Source organism: Lathamus discolor, chromosome 6, assembly GCF_037157495.1.
Source record: "Lathamus discolor isolate bLatDis1 chromosome 6, bLatDis1.hap1, whole genome shotgun sequence".
Classification (NCBI taxonomy): Eukaryota; Metazoa; Chordata; class Aves; order Psittaciformes; family Psittacidae; genus Lathamus; species Lathamus discolor.
Genome location: NC_088889.1, coordinates 76,201,508 through 76,218,630, shown reverse-complemented (window position 1 = coordinate 76,218,630; position 17,123 = coordinate 76,201,508). Strand labels below are relative to the sequence as shown.

At 38.7% G+C, this 17,123-nt stretch overlaps 1 protein-coding gene across 1 annotated transcript in view; it reads right to left on the bottom strand.

The window, feature by feature from the left end:
* Positions 1-17,123, bottom strand: part of LOC136017503 (uncharacterized) — a 98,616-nt gene that overhangs the window by 33,810 nt on the left and 47,683 nt on the right. The window contains exons 29-42 of the mRNA XM_065685816.1: positions 16,109-16,320; positions 14,488-14,676; positions 13,488-13,627; positions 11,939-12,101; positions 11,746-11,832; positions 11,124-11,258; positions 10,578-10,697; positions 9,613-9,830; positions 7,458-7,651; positions 5,955-6,257; positions 4,965-5,194; positions 3,821-3,982; positions 2,946-3,023; positions 1,328-1,684 (exon numbers count right to left, since the gene is read on the bottom strand). Of these exons, the coding sequence (XP_065541888.1) occupies positions 1,328-1,684; positions 2,946-3,023; positions 3,821-3,982; positions 4,965-5,194; positions 5,955-6,257; positions 7,458-7,651; positions 9,613-9,830; positions 10,578-10,697; positions 11,124-11,258; positions 11,746-11,832; positions 11,939-12,101; positions 13,488-13,627; positions 14,488-14,676; positions 16,109-16,320 (2,588 nt within the window). The remainder of the gene's footprint in view (positions 1-1,327; positions 1,685-2,945; positions 3,024-3,820; positions 3,983-4,964; positions 5,195-5,954; positions 6,258-7,457; positions 7,652-9,612; positions 9,831-10,577; positions 10,698-11,123; positions 11,259-11,745; positions 11,833-11,938; positions 12,102-13,487; positions 13,628-14,487; positions 14,677-16,108; positions 16,321-17,123) is intronic.

Genomic DNA, 17,123 nt, shown 5'->3' with positions numbered 1-17,123 from the left:
GTAACCCCTAAATTTGCAATACTAATTCTTTCTAATGTCTTCAGTGAGGTTAAATGGAAAAAAAAACCCAAGGAAATTTCACAACTTTGATAAAAAAGACAGATCAGAGAATGTATTTTTTGATGAATAGTTCAAACTAAAACTGCTGTTCAACCTTAGATGGCAGTCTTGGTCTGCAAAGGCAACAAGCAGCAAAGACCGAATTTGTCTCAGTCTACAGAGAACACCTATGAACACGACACATTCAACTTTTTTTTTGCCTAATGCTTTAAGACAGGTGTGCCTTTAGAGTGGCTTTCAAGCACTCAAACACTGTAGTTTTAGCTAAAACCGTCTATGACCTGCACTTGATCCCAAATCTCTCTTTAATACCCTCCAAGATCTACCTGCAGAAGCTGACATTCTGTTTCCGTTTCCAGCGTCCATTCAGTTTTATTCTGAATAGAGAGATCTCCTCTAGCCTTAAGTTTGCACTTGCCAGCCTGCAGCAACAAAATGCCCTCTGTGGTGGAGTCTGTGGCTGCAGATAACAAGACAGAGTTGTCAGAAGGCAGCCCAAGCTGACTCAGCCAGTGAACTGAATGCCTGAGCGCCCCTTGCAGTGTATATTCCTGTTCGCAGGAAGTGTCTATCTGCACATTAACTGTTCTGCCATCACACTGGAGGTTCATTAACAAGCCCACATCACAGATGTTCTGATGAAATGAGCCCCCGAAGGCTACAGCATGAGGCAATCCCATTCTCTGCAACAGAAAAGATAATACCATTTAAAGCACACAAGGTAAAGCAACTGTCTTCTTAATTTGTTTCTAATTAACAAGAAAGTATTTCTTCTTTCCAAACCAGTATGCTTTTGGAAAGAAGCATACAAGACTGCTTGTTTTAAAGAAAAATCAAAAATTTCTCAGTGAAACAAGAGAAAAAAAAAAACCAACCCAAAAAAATGGCATGGAAAAAAATAATCCTACAACAATCCTTTCACAAGTACTGTAGAAGAAAAAGTTCATAACCATAAAGAAAGCTTTCAAAATTTCAAACTGAAAGGACATGTTTTTCATTATATTCTAGGACAATAATTTATTTTAATTAAAAAGCTATTATTAAGCAACTATTTTTGGTAACAGCAGTAACAATTGTATATTTCCAAATTTTCATCTTCAAATACACTCCCTCTGCAAGTGCTCTCACTCACGGCTCTACCAAAACAACCTAAATGACCAAACCTGTCCTCTCCATAAATAATTGTGTCAGGAGACAGTTCTCTGTAACTCATAATGATATGAAACACACAGACTACAACGCCATGCAGAAAACAACCCAGGCTTACCTCTAGACTGACACACTTGTTTCTAAAAGTAAGCACCCATTCTGTATCTGTTTCATTGCTTGCCAGGCTCACTTCTCCATCAGCTTTCAAACTGCAAGGCCCAAGGACAACATCAAACATGCCCTTATACTTGTCACTTCTCACAGCTGACACCTTCACTTGGTTTTCACCAGCAATTCCCAGAGACTGGAGCAAAGGCAAAGAATGCTGGAAGTCAATACTTAAATGAGGCTGGATGTTAGTGGTGGCATGGAGTTGCAGGCAGGCAAACACGTTGTGAAAAGAAACATGTCCAAAGAAGATGACAGTAAAGTTGCCGGTAAACACTGACCCGTTCAGTGAAACTCTTGCTGGAGTCTGGAAAATTACAGGAAAAGCTGTTGTCAAGTTTGTTTTCCTGTCAGGCCATATACTGTTTTTAAATGCTCATGTTACTAAAAGAGAACTATTTACCTACTACACTGACACCATTTTGGTTTAATACCATGTATTTATAAATGTCTAAACAAATGGAGAGATGGCCTAAAATCTTTTGAGTTTCATAATAAAATTAACAGAGAAGAAACCCCAACTCTGCAACTCCATTAAAACAATTACTAATGCCAGAAAAAAACAACTGCTACTGCTTTGCTATTATCACTTTTTTTCTACTATGAGTCAACAGGGCTCTAGCACTGTGGGAATATGTTCTATGCCCCTCAGACCTCAGCAGAGCTGGCACGTGTCATGCATACTATACCCATGTTACGTTAGGGAAAAACTGAAATGCATTTGTCTTTTTTGTCATTAGAACATACACAGGAATCATAGTCCCTGTGACCTTTTTAGAGACAAATGCAACCTTTTGTACTGTCACTCACAGATTTTTTTTTAACACATTCTTAAGAATATGTCAGATTATAAGGTGTATCTTTCTTGAACAGTTCAAGAGCCATAGGACTTTCACAAACAACTCGTCAGCTAGAAAGAGCAGAAAATAGAGTAAGTAGAAGGAAACTGACATTCTCAGCTTGTGCTTTCTATGCTCCCTTGTCCAGTTTACATCAGATTGGCTGCCCAATAAAGATCATTTACACTGAGTTCAGTTCTACCTGGCAGCAGAAACAGTCTGGAGACTTCAGCTAGAAGCATTAATGTGATTCTTGCCTTTTGCCTGGTGCATACTTCTTATCTCCTGATACTAGTTTCCTGCTAGGTGCGAACTCTTGCAATGAGTTCTGAAGCAGCACAACTCAATTCTTTGCTGTAGGACCCAGGAATATCACCTTTAAAATTGCACTTGTTGGGCCCATAAATACCCCTTTCCTCCACTTTGTACTCCTCACAGCTGTGCACTAAAGACATAAATCTGTAGCACTTGAAGCCAAGCTTGCTGACAATTCTGATTCAGAATAAACAATCCACTGCATGAAACTGAGTGCAGCCTACCTCACTGATCAGAAGTATTCTGATCTGTTTGTGAATATTAATGAAGTGAAAATACCTGACAGTGCGTGCAAAACTTTCAGCTAACTCAAGTCCACTTCTACATCTCTGACATCTTCCAGTACTTAGATTCCATTAGTGGTAGTTAAGACAGTATGTTGTTGACAGCAGAGTTTATAAATGAAGCCAGTACCTCAAAATGATGAAATGCAATCGCTCCATTGCAAAGACCAGAAAGTTTCTCATTAGCAGATTCTCCACTGCAAGCAACCTGTTGGCATCATCAACAAAGCACATTCAGAACATGAAGAAAAGCAGAGGGAACTAAAATAGAAATTAGCAAGCTAATAGACTTCTTTCAAGATAAAAAGCATAAAGATACTAAAACAGCTTTGATTAACTTTTAGAAATCAGTTTTGAAAAGATAAATGGTTTAGTGGATCTGAGGCTAAATTATGTCTCTAATCTTGCATTATCATGCCAAAATATTATCATCATAGATAAAGGCAGAAAAATATCTTCAAACAGTAGGAAACAGTTACTTGCTAAACAGGACTATTTTTGAAACTCTAGCTTTTGATTTTGACAAAAGATAGTTGCATTTCTTATGTCTGGCACAGAAAATACCACCATCACAAGCAGACATTCTGTGTTTCAAATGCCATCAGCTGTCCTCCCTGTCGCAGAAAGGGAAGTCCTTGTGGATAATTGTTGGCTGCATGAAAACTATTGCCATTAGCATTCCCTCTGCTCTCCATACCCACCTACAAACAGCCATGTCATTCACCTGCAAACCCTGCTTTAGCAAGATTGTCAAGCTGGGACTGCATATTACTGTGTCTGGGCAATACCCACCCCAGCTTCATGACATGAATATTTTGTCACCCACGACATCTTGAAAACCTGCTTTTCATTGCTAAGAAACAATTTTTAGGCTTTCTGTACTGCCCTTCACAAAAATCTCTCTCCCTCTGACCTGCTAGCTTGCTCTCAAGCAGTAAATCAAGAGTTAAGAATGCACAGCAGAAAACTCCATCAAATACACTATACAGCAGGATTTCTGCTAACCTCTAGTACACGTGGAACAATGTAAATCAGTCCTTCCACATCATGGTGAAGTGAAAGAGAAATTTCCATTTCACTGCCAGTGGCTTTCTTCTCTATTTCAACTTTGAGCTGTTTCATCTCCACTGTGGCTGTTATCCCTGCAGCAATCTTTCTGGTGAAATTCTGTGCACAAGAGAAACGAAACAATAGAAAGAAACAAACAAAATCCCAACAATAACTGGCAAAGGCAGAGTATGTTTCACCATGCTTAAACATCACAGCCTGTGTCAGGGCAGCAGCATTAGTAAAATAAAAGTGCAAAGTTAAAGTGGCTTCACTTCAAATAGAGATTTTCCTGTTATGCTAGACCTTCTGAGTGCTGTGCACCAATAATTTCTTCTGGCTCCAAAACATATTGAGAGTATTTAGTACGCTGGAGGATTTGAGTCCTAAGGCATACATGATTAAACAGTGAAATTACTAGCAAGCAGGGCAAAGGGAACTATACAGAGCTCTTCCTCCGCACACCTGTGTTTCCCTATACCACAGTAGCTGAACCCACCACAAATGTTAGTATGTTAGTGAGTTCAGCCTTTCAGCATGTGGCAGAACAAGTCAAATGTTTGAACCCTTCTTTTATGGAAGGGTATTTTGAGATACAAAATAGCTATATGCTATTCACAGATCTATAGCAGAAATGCTGATAGAAGAGTGGCCAAGCAACATTTTATCAGGAAACATGATCTGTGATGCTTCTTTGAGTAGAGATTTCCAGATGGAAAGCCATGCTATACAGTCTTCTGCTCTTTAGCAGACGTCCAAAGGATGCCATCAGAACTAGTTAAATCCAGTACTAGATGCAATGCAGTACCTAGGATTGCTAACACCTAATGGCTACATATATTAGATCTGCCAGTCCGCTTCCCATTTATAGAGGGGAAAGAAAATTGCCTCACTTAAATGAGAACTGAACGTAGCATCTCATTTAGTCTAGATTCAGCTCTAAGACTTCAGATGACAGGTACACAGTATGACAAGAAGCAAGGAAACATCTTTCTTTGGTACACCTCAAAAAGCAGACGCTTTTGGAGTAAAATGCAAAGGAATAAGTTACATTATTAGAAATGGTTCTGCCAGGAATTAAATAATCACAGGCAGAACTCACCTCATAATAGCCAGCAGCTTCCACAACAAAAGGGATCCCATGCTCCTTTATCTTTGAGATATTGTGCTTCAAATTCACAGATATCTCAGATTTAGGATGCTCTGTGGACAGTCTGTGACTTCCAAACACAGTGGTAATCCTGTCACTGCCACTCTGCAGGACTACCATAATGGTGTGATTTCTTGTGTCATGATCACACATGGCAGTAACAATGACATCCAAGGGCAATCCTATTGACAGGGAAGGAAGCAAAATCAAAACAATACTTCTGGGTTGTCCCTGTAAAATACAGAGCAGATGCATTAATAAAAGATTAATAAAAGCCGTCTATAGTTTTTCATAAGAAAAGACAGACTTCTTTTAAACTGCAATCATCCAGTTAGCTGCACTTACTGCTATTTAGAGTGAGAGAGTACATTACCTACCATATGGAAATCATATTAAAAAGGGACTGTTAAATTAAAATGTGGCATAGACTTCAGAAGTCAAGGATTTTTCTTTTCTCAATAAAGGATATCTACCAATGGGTATTGTGCCCAACTCCAGTATTCACCCGTTAGAAAGTTTCAAAACAGATTTCTTCAGTCCAAAAGGACAAAGGAAATTTACCCATTCAAAATTCTTGATAACTTCATATTATGAAAACCCTCAGTTTTGCTTAGGAAACAACACATGACATATTTTAGTCCTCAATGTTTGAATTCTGGCTCAAATTAAAACAGCCATAAAATATGCTCAGAGGAACCAAGAGGCATGCAGGAATAAAGATGTCGAAGAGAGAAATAATTTACTCTGAAATAGTTCAAAGAGTTTGTAAATAGCTTTGTACCATTTTGTTGCATTTTCTCAACAATATTAAAAATAATATTGCTAAAACTGGATTACATTTTTCTCTTAATGTGAGCAAATGCAAACCATTTATTTCCACTGGTCTCCACTCAGATGAATTCATCTTGTTACACCACACCATCAAGTCAGTTATCTTCTTACCTGCATTTTGTAAAAAGCTGATATTATGTGTGAAAGTCCCACTGAGGCTTCTGTGCCCATGACTCATGATATTGGAAAAATCTACAAAAAGGGCCTTCTCATCCACCTGGAAGCTAGCTAGCCCCCTTTTCATCTCTTTGCTCAGCTCCAGGTGTCCTTTCATTTTTGCCTCCACAGGGATTACCTGACTGCCATTCTGAAACATAGTAAAAGTGATACTGTGTACGGTGGTATTCCCAAACACATTTCTGTTCCTGAGATGGAGCCCATACAGTGTTTTGTTGACCATCACATTGATGTTACCTGTAACAGGCAAAAATGGTTACTGTGGGGACAGTTCTTCGGGACAGAAATAACCAGATTTTTATAAGCTACTTGTAAAATAGCCATTAATTTAACAGCAGGAGGAAATAAAAGAATTGCCATTTATTATAATAGATCATTTAGCCTAATCTAGAGAGCAAATCAGTTTATGGTTGAGAATTTCTCTACTACTGTAAGTGTCTGTGCTTAAAACAAATCACGTATTATTAATTCTGGCAGCTGTTTCTTTTTCTTCACCAAGCTGCTTGTGCCTTCTGGCGATGGACTGCACCACACTGCCTTCTGGAGGAAAATTTACAGTGCAACTATGACCTAATACTTGCATAACTCCAGGTTAAACAATCCCTCTAGAGCTCTGTAGTGACCTACTCCACCTATGGAGCCATTCAGAAGATGAAGGGCCTGAAGTCAGCTTCCTCTACCCCTCATCCTTAATTTCAGAAGAGCTGGATAAGAAAGATGCCACCTACCACTTTCTTCAATCAGTGAAAAAAATTATAGATCTATGTTAGTTCACTGAAAAGTAGTAACAACACATAGACTAAGAGTTCATTTTTCATGTTAATTATTCTCTTCTGTATTACATATAGAATCATAGAATGGTTTGGGTTGAAAGGGACCTTAAAGCTCATCCAGTTCCAACCGCCTGCCACAGGCAAGGACATACTCCACCAGACCAGGTTGCTCCAAGCCCTGTCCAATCTGGCCTTGAACACTGCCAGGGATGGGGCAGCCACAGCTTCTCTGGGCACCCTGTGCCAGCGCCTCACCACCCTAACAGGGAAGAACTTCAGCCTTATATCCAATAAAAATCTCCCCTCTGTCAGTTTAAAGCCATTCCCCCTTGTCTTGTCCCTACAGGTCCCTATCCAAAGCCCTTCTCCAGCTTTCTTAACCCCATTAGGCACTAGCAGCTGCTCTAAGGTCTTCCTGGAGCCTTCTCTTCTCCAGACTAAACAAGCCCAGTTCTCTCAGCCTGTCTCCAGAGCAGAGCTGCTCCAGCCCTCACAGCATCTCTGTAGCCTACTCTGGACTCACTCCAACAGGTCCATGTTTTTCTTATGTTGGGGGCCCCAGAGCTGAATGCAGTATGCAGTTCAGGAAGGAAATCATATTGAAGTTAAGAAGCTTCCTCAGACAGCTGCAGACTTAATAGCAAAAGATAAAGTAAAAAAGTACCATCATGAATGTTGTTTTTGCACATCAGTAATCCATTCAGAGAAAGATGATGAGGTACAGCCTTTAATCCAGCAAATGTGTGTTGTACTTTTCCATATAGGGACAAAACAAGACCAACTTTCTGCTCCCTGGCTCCCATGAAATCCATGTGAAGCTTATTTTCATTAAGCTTCATCTCAGAAGATATCAAAAGTCTAAAAAGACAGAGATAAAAATATTAACATCTTATTATTATGGTTAATTCATTATTGTCAAGACAACCCCTGTCTCACTTAAAGCAGGATCAATGAAAGCAGGGAACTCAGGAGCGTGTGTGGCCAAGTTTTGAGTATCTCCAAGTATGGAGACTTCACAGACTTTCTGGGCACTTATTCTGGTGGTTGGAATCAGTGAATCACATGCCTTGCAATGAATATATGTTATTCATCAGGTGTTTATAAAACTACTAAGTAAAGCCTCACTTGTTGGCAGACTGATTTTTCTTCAAATTTCTTGGATGCTTTTCTCATCCCTAATAAAAGAAAAAATTAAGAGTTGGACAGAGTTAGAGTTGGAAATGAACTCTTCTCTGTCACAATATCAAAACTCTTTGCTGCTGATTTAAAAGCAGCACTGAGAATTCAGCTCAAACAATAATTTTAAATGCCACCACCATCTGAGTATGGCAAATGAACCAACAATTATTTCTTTGTATTTTGGCCCTGAGTTGAACAATGCTGGAGAAACACAGTACAGGTTTTCAGGGAAACCTGATAGAGCAACAAGAAACTCAACTTTTAGTGTTTCAAGAATAAGACTGAGACACAATTTTTACATTGCCATCAACAAATAGTACATTGAAATGTCTGACTTTCTAGACTCAGCTATACCACACAAAATACCTACAAGTGAGGGAATCATATTTTCATACTGTTAGACATCCCTCCTAGAAACTGGAACGCTCTTGAAAGACTGATGACAACCTCAGTGAGAATCCACTTGACAGGAAGAACTGAACTACATAATTCAGGGAAGTAAGATTGATTTCATCAGTCAGTGACTGAAGTTTGTATAGACTGCATGTTTATAGCTATTCCCCAGAAACAGTCAATCTTTTATTCCTCTCTCTTTTCTCCCTGTAAAATAAATTCAAGTAAATCATTCCAGAAATTTTAAGTGTTCTATTTTACTTTCTGAAGTAAGCTATAATAAATTGCTCTGTTACAGCCTACTCTGGTATTTAAATAAATTAATTTACTATTGGAAGTTCAGAACTGCAAGTAAGCTGCAGAAACACATGAAATGTCTTTCTTGGATCTTTATTTTTTATTTTGCTTATCTAATTTTAATATTTTACTAAATCTAATTGCAATAGGACAAGGGGTGATGGTTTTAAACTAAAAGAGGGAAGATTTAGGCTGGATGTGCGGAAAAAAATCTTTACAATGAGGATGGTAACACACTGGCACAGGTTGCACAGAGCGGTGGTGGATATGCCATTCCTGGAGACATTTAAGGCCAGGTTGGATGTGGTTGAACTAGATGACCTTTGAAGTTTCCTTTCAACCCAAACTATTCTATGATTCTAATGAGCTTCTACAGAATTGTAATAACTTCTGATTTCTTTGTCTCCTCTTTATCCAATCCAACTCCTAATCTGCTAAACACTGACACCTCCGCAAAAACATCAGCTCCTTCATTGCACACTTTCACATTCATGAAATTTGAAAAATGGCTGAAAGACAGCTGAAACTTGGGAGGGCCAAATTTCTATTTCCCACCCCTGTCACCTCAGAGCTTTCCACAATACTTAGTAAAACTTTGTAATAAACACTAGCATAGCTTGTAAATATTAGTTCCCTACTTCTGAGAGGACAAACCATTGGGGGTGGGAGGAAAGGAGAAACAACTGTTGATCTAAAATGAGTATTACAGTACCAACTGTTCATTCAAGTTATGTCCATACAAAGTCCTAGGAAAGCAACTAGAAAACATGAACACAACTTACTACATCAACTTATGAAACAAAGAGCAAAAGTATTTCAGTAACACGAATAACACATGAAATAGCATTTCCTTAGTGGCTTCTGCTGCAGCTATATGAAAGTAGCTACTTCTAAATACATATTACAGAAAACACTAGCTCCTCTATTGAATAAGATTCTGATATCTCTACCTTGAAGGAAATACTTTGCCTATAAGCCGGAATTGTATTGATTCTGGATTTGTCAGGATTGCCTGATGGAGGAAAGCCCTCAATTCAACAGCTCTGTTTTTTCTCCTGTTTTCCTTGTCCATATCAACCTCCAGCATCAGCATGTCCCTTCCATTGTAATGAAGGTAAAAAGAGCTATTGAAACTGCTGTCACCATAACTCTTTAGGGATGCCTGGGCCTACACAGAGAAAAAGAACAGGACATTAAGTTTGAGGAATAAGACTGCAGACAAGTTGGGCTCGGGAAAAAGCAGGGAGTGGCAGAGGGGAAAAGGTGCTTTTATTTCTCGTCTTTGTTTCTCACATTGAACATCATTATTATTTGGAAATAAATTTAATTAATTTTTCCAAGTTGAGTCTGTTTTGTCTGTGAAGATAACAGGTAAGTGATGTCCCTGTCTTCACCTCAGCCCACCACACAGTATAAAGTTAATCCTAGAGAAAGAACTTTCTGAATTGATAACAAAAGCTACAGATGGCAGCTGATTTTGCACATCAGCCTGACACCATGCTAGAACTTTCAACAAGAAATTAACAAACTAAGCTGAATTTTAAGTACATTTTAACTTGACTCTCAGAGTTTTCTGAATTTCAGTCAGAACACAAGCCACCTATTCCAGCCGGATGTAGCCATCCAGCCTGAACAAACTCTAACCATAAAAGGTTAACTGTTTCCCTAACAATTTACACCTCTCCGCTACACTCACTGAACTCCGTATGAGTTGACCAGCTCTGTAGTATACAGATACATTTGTGTTCCCATGCTTGAAAGTAGTTGCAGAGCAATTTACAGCACAAAGTTAAACAGCTGCCAGGCTGACATGCACTCCTAATGCATGCTACTCAAGATTCAACACGGGTCTGAGTGTATGAACTGCAAAAGCCACAACTTCCAGCAACAAAACTGTAATAATCAGGGAACTGACCTGTGAAGACATGTTCTTGTTTATGACGGCTTTTACACTCACACTGTAGTCAAAGTGTTCCAGTTTAGTCTGCCTGGAAAACAGCTCCCCACTTAGGCCTATTGCTCGTGGAAACTCAAGCTATTTGACAAAGCAAAATGTAAACAAAATCACTGCATTCCCATCAACTGCCTCTTGTGATTTGATTTTTGAACTTTTAGTATTAAGTGAAGGATGCATATAAGCAAATGTGTGAACAGAATTTCACCAATTTTACTCAAAGACACTGAAAAACAAACAAACTATGGTAAAAAAGTATGAAAATGAAAGGTCAGAGTCTTTCTTACAAGACAGATTGATCCAAATTATGATTTGATCTGCTGAAATACTTTGTGAGGGCAAGGACTTTATTGAACTAGGAAAGTTAAAAGCATAAAATTACATAAAAGCATAAAATTACAATTTAAAAAGTTAAAAGCATAAAAGCATAAAATTACAATTACTATTCTAAAGACAATGCAGTAAACCAACTACCAATAAAATGCCATAAATGAGAAGCACCAATACCTGGAATGAATGCGTCGCATCCATGTATAAAAGATGTCTAAGACCTGCCTCGCTGGATTTGTCCTCGTATCTCCCCAGAAAGCTGAGAACATCTTCCTTATTGACCTTCAAGGCAGTCTCAAGCTCATGCTTCAGCTATGTGTTAAGAATAAGCAAATTACATTGAATAGGAACCCTGTATATCATGAAAGATGAGAGAAGTCATCCCTACATATTATGAAAAATTAAAGTGTTGCAAGCTATTATATTGTTGTCAGAATGGAAAATGAGCAAAGCAGGGAAAAAGACCCTGTGTTTGGTAAGGAAAATTAATAGATACACCTATATCAGGATGAAAATCCTGAATCCATTCCTTTCCCATACTTAATAATATTAATGCATAATAGTATTTAATACATTAAATATTCTTATATTAGCACACAATGTATGATTATATATTATTATACAAAGCATTGCATTAGGGAGGCACCAACCACATCACTGCTCTTTGGACTTTTTGGGTGCAGCATTTACATGGTGAGAAGATAAAGAGAAGCAAGATAGGTCTGAAAAGACAATGCAGTGTAAATTAATAGGTAATGAATGTCTTCTACTAACTGAATTTAATGGGAAATTTACTTACATTTTGGTGATTTTGAGTTAAAATGCATATTTCAACTTCTTTGGGCAACAACTTGTAGCTATATGGATGAACTAAGTCAGCACAAATCTAAAAAAATGAGAGGAAATGCAAGGAATATAAGGTATATACAGTAAATCACTCATTTGCTGACTTTTTTATATGCCAGGTTAAAGGAAATTGTTGTATCACTCACATAGGGCTTTTCAGGTTGGTAACCAAGTGTAAAAGTTTGAACTGTTTCCTCCAGCCCATTTATCAGAACTTTTGTTTCCATTAAATAGTGCTTTTGCTTTTTGTCAACAGTAAATGTCTCCTGCAGAAGGAAGCTCTGCAAAATAGGCACTTTGAAAGGGTGCCTGGAACAGAACAAGGATTAAGCAGTATAAAAGATCTTGACAGACAACTACAGAAAGAAACCATATAGAGTTCAACCTGAACTACTAAATTTCAGCTGCAGATACCACCAGGGTATCACAGAAGAGAAACACACAGGACTAGAACTTCTAATAAATTACTAGAGCATAACTGCAACTTCATACAAGCCACACACACTTACCAGAATTTCTGACGAAGAGTTTCCATCCTGGATTCAGGAAAGGTTTGGAAGGGCATGGAAGAGGGTGATGCTCTAAAATTCTGACATGTATTACCAGTATATATACTTTATATACCTGCATTGCCAAGACTTATTTCCAACAGGAATAGTGTCCAAAAACTTATGGCAGCTTTGAAAAATCTCACTATCAACCACATTTTATACTCTCTGTGGAAACAGTATCTGCATGCCAAGAATCCTATGCAACAGATGTTCAGCCACTACATAGTTCTTGGAGTAGTTTAATGTAATGTTTTATGGACCTTATTCAAAATTTCTGCACATATAACCTGGTTGGTTTTCTTGGAAAAATATATTAACTTTTATAAGCAGGCCTTTATACATGTTAGGATATCTGGTACAGCTCTTTGTTCTTTATTTAGGTATTTTTTCCACTATTGAAAAGGCATCTCACATTATTTTTTAGCCATCTCCAAGATGTACAGTGGCTCCTGAGGGAACCCGTGCACTCTTGTTGACCCTACTATGACTTAAGAAAGCTGAGATGTCCTCAGAGAGGATCCAGATGTCTCAAGTCTGATCATATGTTTTCACGAAGGCCTTCAAGCTGTATTTTGATAATGGGTAATGAAGAGAGAAATTTCAGAACCAGTCAATATCTAGAAGCAGTGCACTTATTCTCATCAGGAAATAGAAATGTTCCAAAATCTAAACAAGAGCATTTGTTGTGTTTCAAGAGGGATACCTTTGCCCTTAGAATTACTATCTTATTCCTAAGAACTAGAAAAAAGGCATCTGGATGGCACAAAGGATCAGATCTGAATTTTGGAACTTCTCACCATTTCTAAGTTTGAACACACCATAAGTCTTGCTGTTTTCATGAAAGGAGGCTAAATGCCTAATAAGAGTTGCCAATATACACGTTGCCACAGCATACACGACCGGCTGCCTTTGACAACTTCATTCACTATCCTTTCAGTAAAGAGGGCAAAAAATAATGTATGCAAATAACTAGCCCATGAAGTCCCTGTGCTCAAGCAAGCCTTGAGAGACAGATGGGAAGATAGGCTTTGTATATGTGGCATTTCCACTTTGTAAAACCCAGAACGTTTCCCAAGGGCATCACAATATACATAAAATTTAGGCAAAACAATCTTCAGAGATAAAAATAATTCAACTACTGAACCTGAAATAGAGGGTTCCATGTTTTTGATAGAGCATCTTCTCCTTCTTCAGTTCTTCTATCTGGCCTTCAAACTGCAGCACAGCAGGCAGCCTTTTATAATCTCTCCATACAGTCTTTACCGAGAAGTTTGTCTTCTTAGGCTGCACTCAGATCATGAGACCAGAAGGAGAAAGGATAATTGCATCAAGTTTACTTCATTCATACTCAGGAACATCAATATACAAGCCACACTCTTCAATAGGCTGCAGCAAGGCTATCAGTTCACAGATCGACCCCTTTCTGCTTCAGTTTCAATGCTGATCTGCATTTATACAGGATTAGATTGTGTAGAAAACTGACTTCAGCAGAAGACAAATGCCCTATAATGTATCACTTAAGTGCAACCTATCTGCAATATGAACAAGCTTTAGCTCTGGTACCAGTACATTTACATACAAAAAGTAATCGGATTTGCAAAGCATGAAACCTTACGACTTGAAAAACACTTTTTGTTTTGATACATCCTGCAAGGAACTGACCAAAGTAACTGATAAAACTATCTCTTTGAAGGACAAATTGCTGATTACCCTTCCTGTGCTACAGACATCAAGCAAGCAAATATGATTTTAAGACTGGAAAGGATGTAAAGGCTAAAACTGCATATAAACGAAGGCTGGTGATATGTTCACTAGCAGGAAAGATATTTTGATTCTCCAAGACAATAGAATTTTCCACAACTGTCATACATCTGCATCAACATTAAGTAACCGTATCTATACACCACTCTCTCTAGCAATGTGGTCTCTCGTTGTCCTCTCCTCCCTTTCTGTACACCACACAAGTTTCTGTTCATTTTCTTTTTGAACCTAGCTTTACACAGCATATTGCCAAAGCAGAGAGAAACAGAAACAACATTAGAAGTGTTTAAGTTTCAACACCAGCAATAACATCTCCAGAAAGGTGGCAGACCTGAAAAACACAGTGCTGAGTCAAAGAAATTGCATTTGTATTTCTGTCTTACCACTGCCAGATTCTGATAGCTGGCTGTGAAGTTAAATTCCTGTTTTGGACTCTTTATCTTAAAGCAGAGAAACTTGGCTCGTTCATTATTCTCCAAATGAATCTCATTCTTCACAAGCTGATTCCACAGAGATACCATTTCACTATAGCTATGCAGAACATTCCTCCCAAGGTGATTAAATGTAGATGCCTGAAAAAGAAAGGCAAACACATTACTCTGGCTGAGTTAAGACAGAAAGCAGCACAGCACAGAAGTGAAATTAATGCATTTTCTTGGCGATGAGGATTACAAGAACTATTAGAAATACAGTGCAGCTCTTCAATTACCAAAATACTCTGAACTGCCATAAAGACCTCAAAGTTTATTTTATCCCCTCTAAGCAAGGGAGAGAGGAAAATCTAAATAGTTTAAAAGAAAACAGTTGATAAGCATTTTTTTCTCATTCAAGAATGTTTCTCACAATCTTTCACACTGTGTCTGAACCAGCAGTGATACAAGAGGAAAAGCTGCTGTTCAGAATAACGGAACACCTTAAACATAAACCTAAGTTAAAGATTTAGACGATTGCAGTGGATTCCAAAAGAAAGGCAAAAATTCCAAGCTCTCATGTCATTTATACAGAAGCACGTAAGAAATTTCTTCAAGACAAATCTACACTTTGCATAGTGACAGGTTTATCATATTGCTTAATGCACAGCAACTGTGATGAAATCAGTTTTAAACCTCTGTTGCATAGAATAGTCTAAAATAAATTAGGAGGAAGCTTAGAATCACAGGCTGGTTTAGGTTGGAAGGAACCTTGTAGCTCATCTAGTTCCAAACCCCTGCCATGGGCAGGGACACCTTCCACTAGATCAAGATGCTCCAAGCCCTGTCCAACCTGCCTTGCTACACTACCAGGGATGGCGAAGCCACAGCTTCTCTGTGCCAGGGCCTCATCACCCTCACAGGGAAGAACTTCTGCCTAAGTTATCATCTCAATCTCCCCTCTGACAGTGTAAAGTCATCCCCCATCCTGCCACTACATGCCCTTGTCCAAAGCCCCTCTCCAGCATTCTTGTTGGACCCTTTAAGCACTTGAAGCTGCTCTAAGGTCTCCATGGAGCCTTCTCTTCTCCAGGCTGAATAAGCCAGCTCTCATTCTGTCTCCAGAGCAGAGGTGCTCCAGCCCTTGCAGCACCTACGTGGCCTCCTCTAGTCTCACTCCAACAGGTCCACGTGCCTCTTGTGTTGTTGCACCGGAGCTGGATGTCATGCTCTGGGGTCACAGTTTCTAGGCTCAGACTCTCAGAGCTGGGTCATGGGAGAGCTTCTTGCTAATCAATGCCTCCAAGTCCTTCTCCTAAGAGTTTTTTTCAAAGCTAATAAAAAGACCCTGGCTGTGCCGATTTATCTGCCCCAGAGCAAGCTGCTCATAATTCAAGCACAGAGAACAGATGACCATAAACATTTCAAGATCCTTTCTTATAAGATGGCACATAATGCATGAGTTTCTCAAAAAAGCTACTTCACACAACATGCCAAACAAGTGTTAGCTCAGCATGATGACAGTTCTGGCTGGTACCTGTCACAAAGCTCTATCATAAAAGCCATATACTATAGGAAGCATCATGTTCTTTACCTGTAGGTAAGTGGCAGCTGGTGTGTAAATGTGAACTTTCCCTTCCTTTTCATTGCCTTGATCTCTATATAATAGTTCCACTACAAGATTCTTAATGGAGAGAGATTTTCCAGTTGTCAGCTCCATAGTCAACAAATAAGCAGAATGCTGAGGCTGATGTAGTTTGTGAGCTGCATGCAGATATAGCCATGGGGTGTCTATATTTAATACACCTGGAAGGAACACATATTAAAGCTGGCAGAAAAAGTGAGATTTCAGGCTTCCTGAATTCTAACTCTGCAACAAAGCTGGTAAGATGCTGGGGTTTTGAAATAAGGATAAAATGCTCCTCTCAACCTATTCTCTTCCTGGATGGTATATAATTAAATGTATGTCCTTCACTAGCATAACATGCCTCATAGTGTAACACATAGGGAGGTTTGTTAATAAATGGAAATTTATGAAGTCCAGTCTGTAACTGGCACCAGGAACAGGTTCTACTGCATGATCTGCAACAAAATGTGAAATCTTTACCTGAACTGTAAGTTTGTAACATATAAATATTTGCATAATTAGAATGGCCTTAATCAAAACTGTTCTGACATGGGCGAACACTGAAATTCAATCCTGCAATACATACATTTTAAACAAGATTTCATGCTGCATTAAGTTCAGTAAGATGTTTCTGTATGCATATTTTTTAGTGCTTTCCTGTATCTTTGGCCATAAGCTTTTTAATTGCCATGTGAAGAAATGTGAAATGAAATTCAATAAGAAATAATTATTTTGTCATTTGGCTTCATGTGATGTAGTGTTTTTCAGATAATGGAGTCAATGTTGGTTGCATGTTTCGAGAGTAGGGAATTTTTTTAAAACATGGTTCACTTCTTGGTCAGGTATCTCAGTCAACAGCTAACAGGACATTACCGGTCTACGTTAGGAGTACAGCTATCAAAGTTATCCCACTCTGCACAGCATAGGAGAGGTTATGTCTGCAGCACTGGATCTGGTTTGGGAGCACCAAGATCAAGGCGGA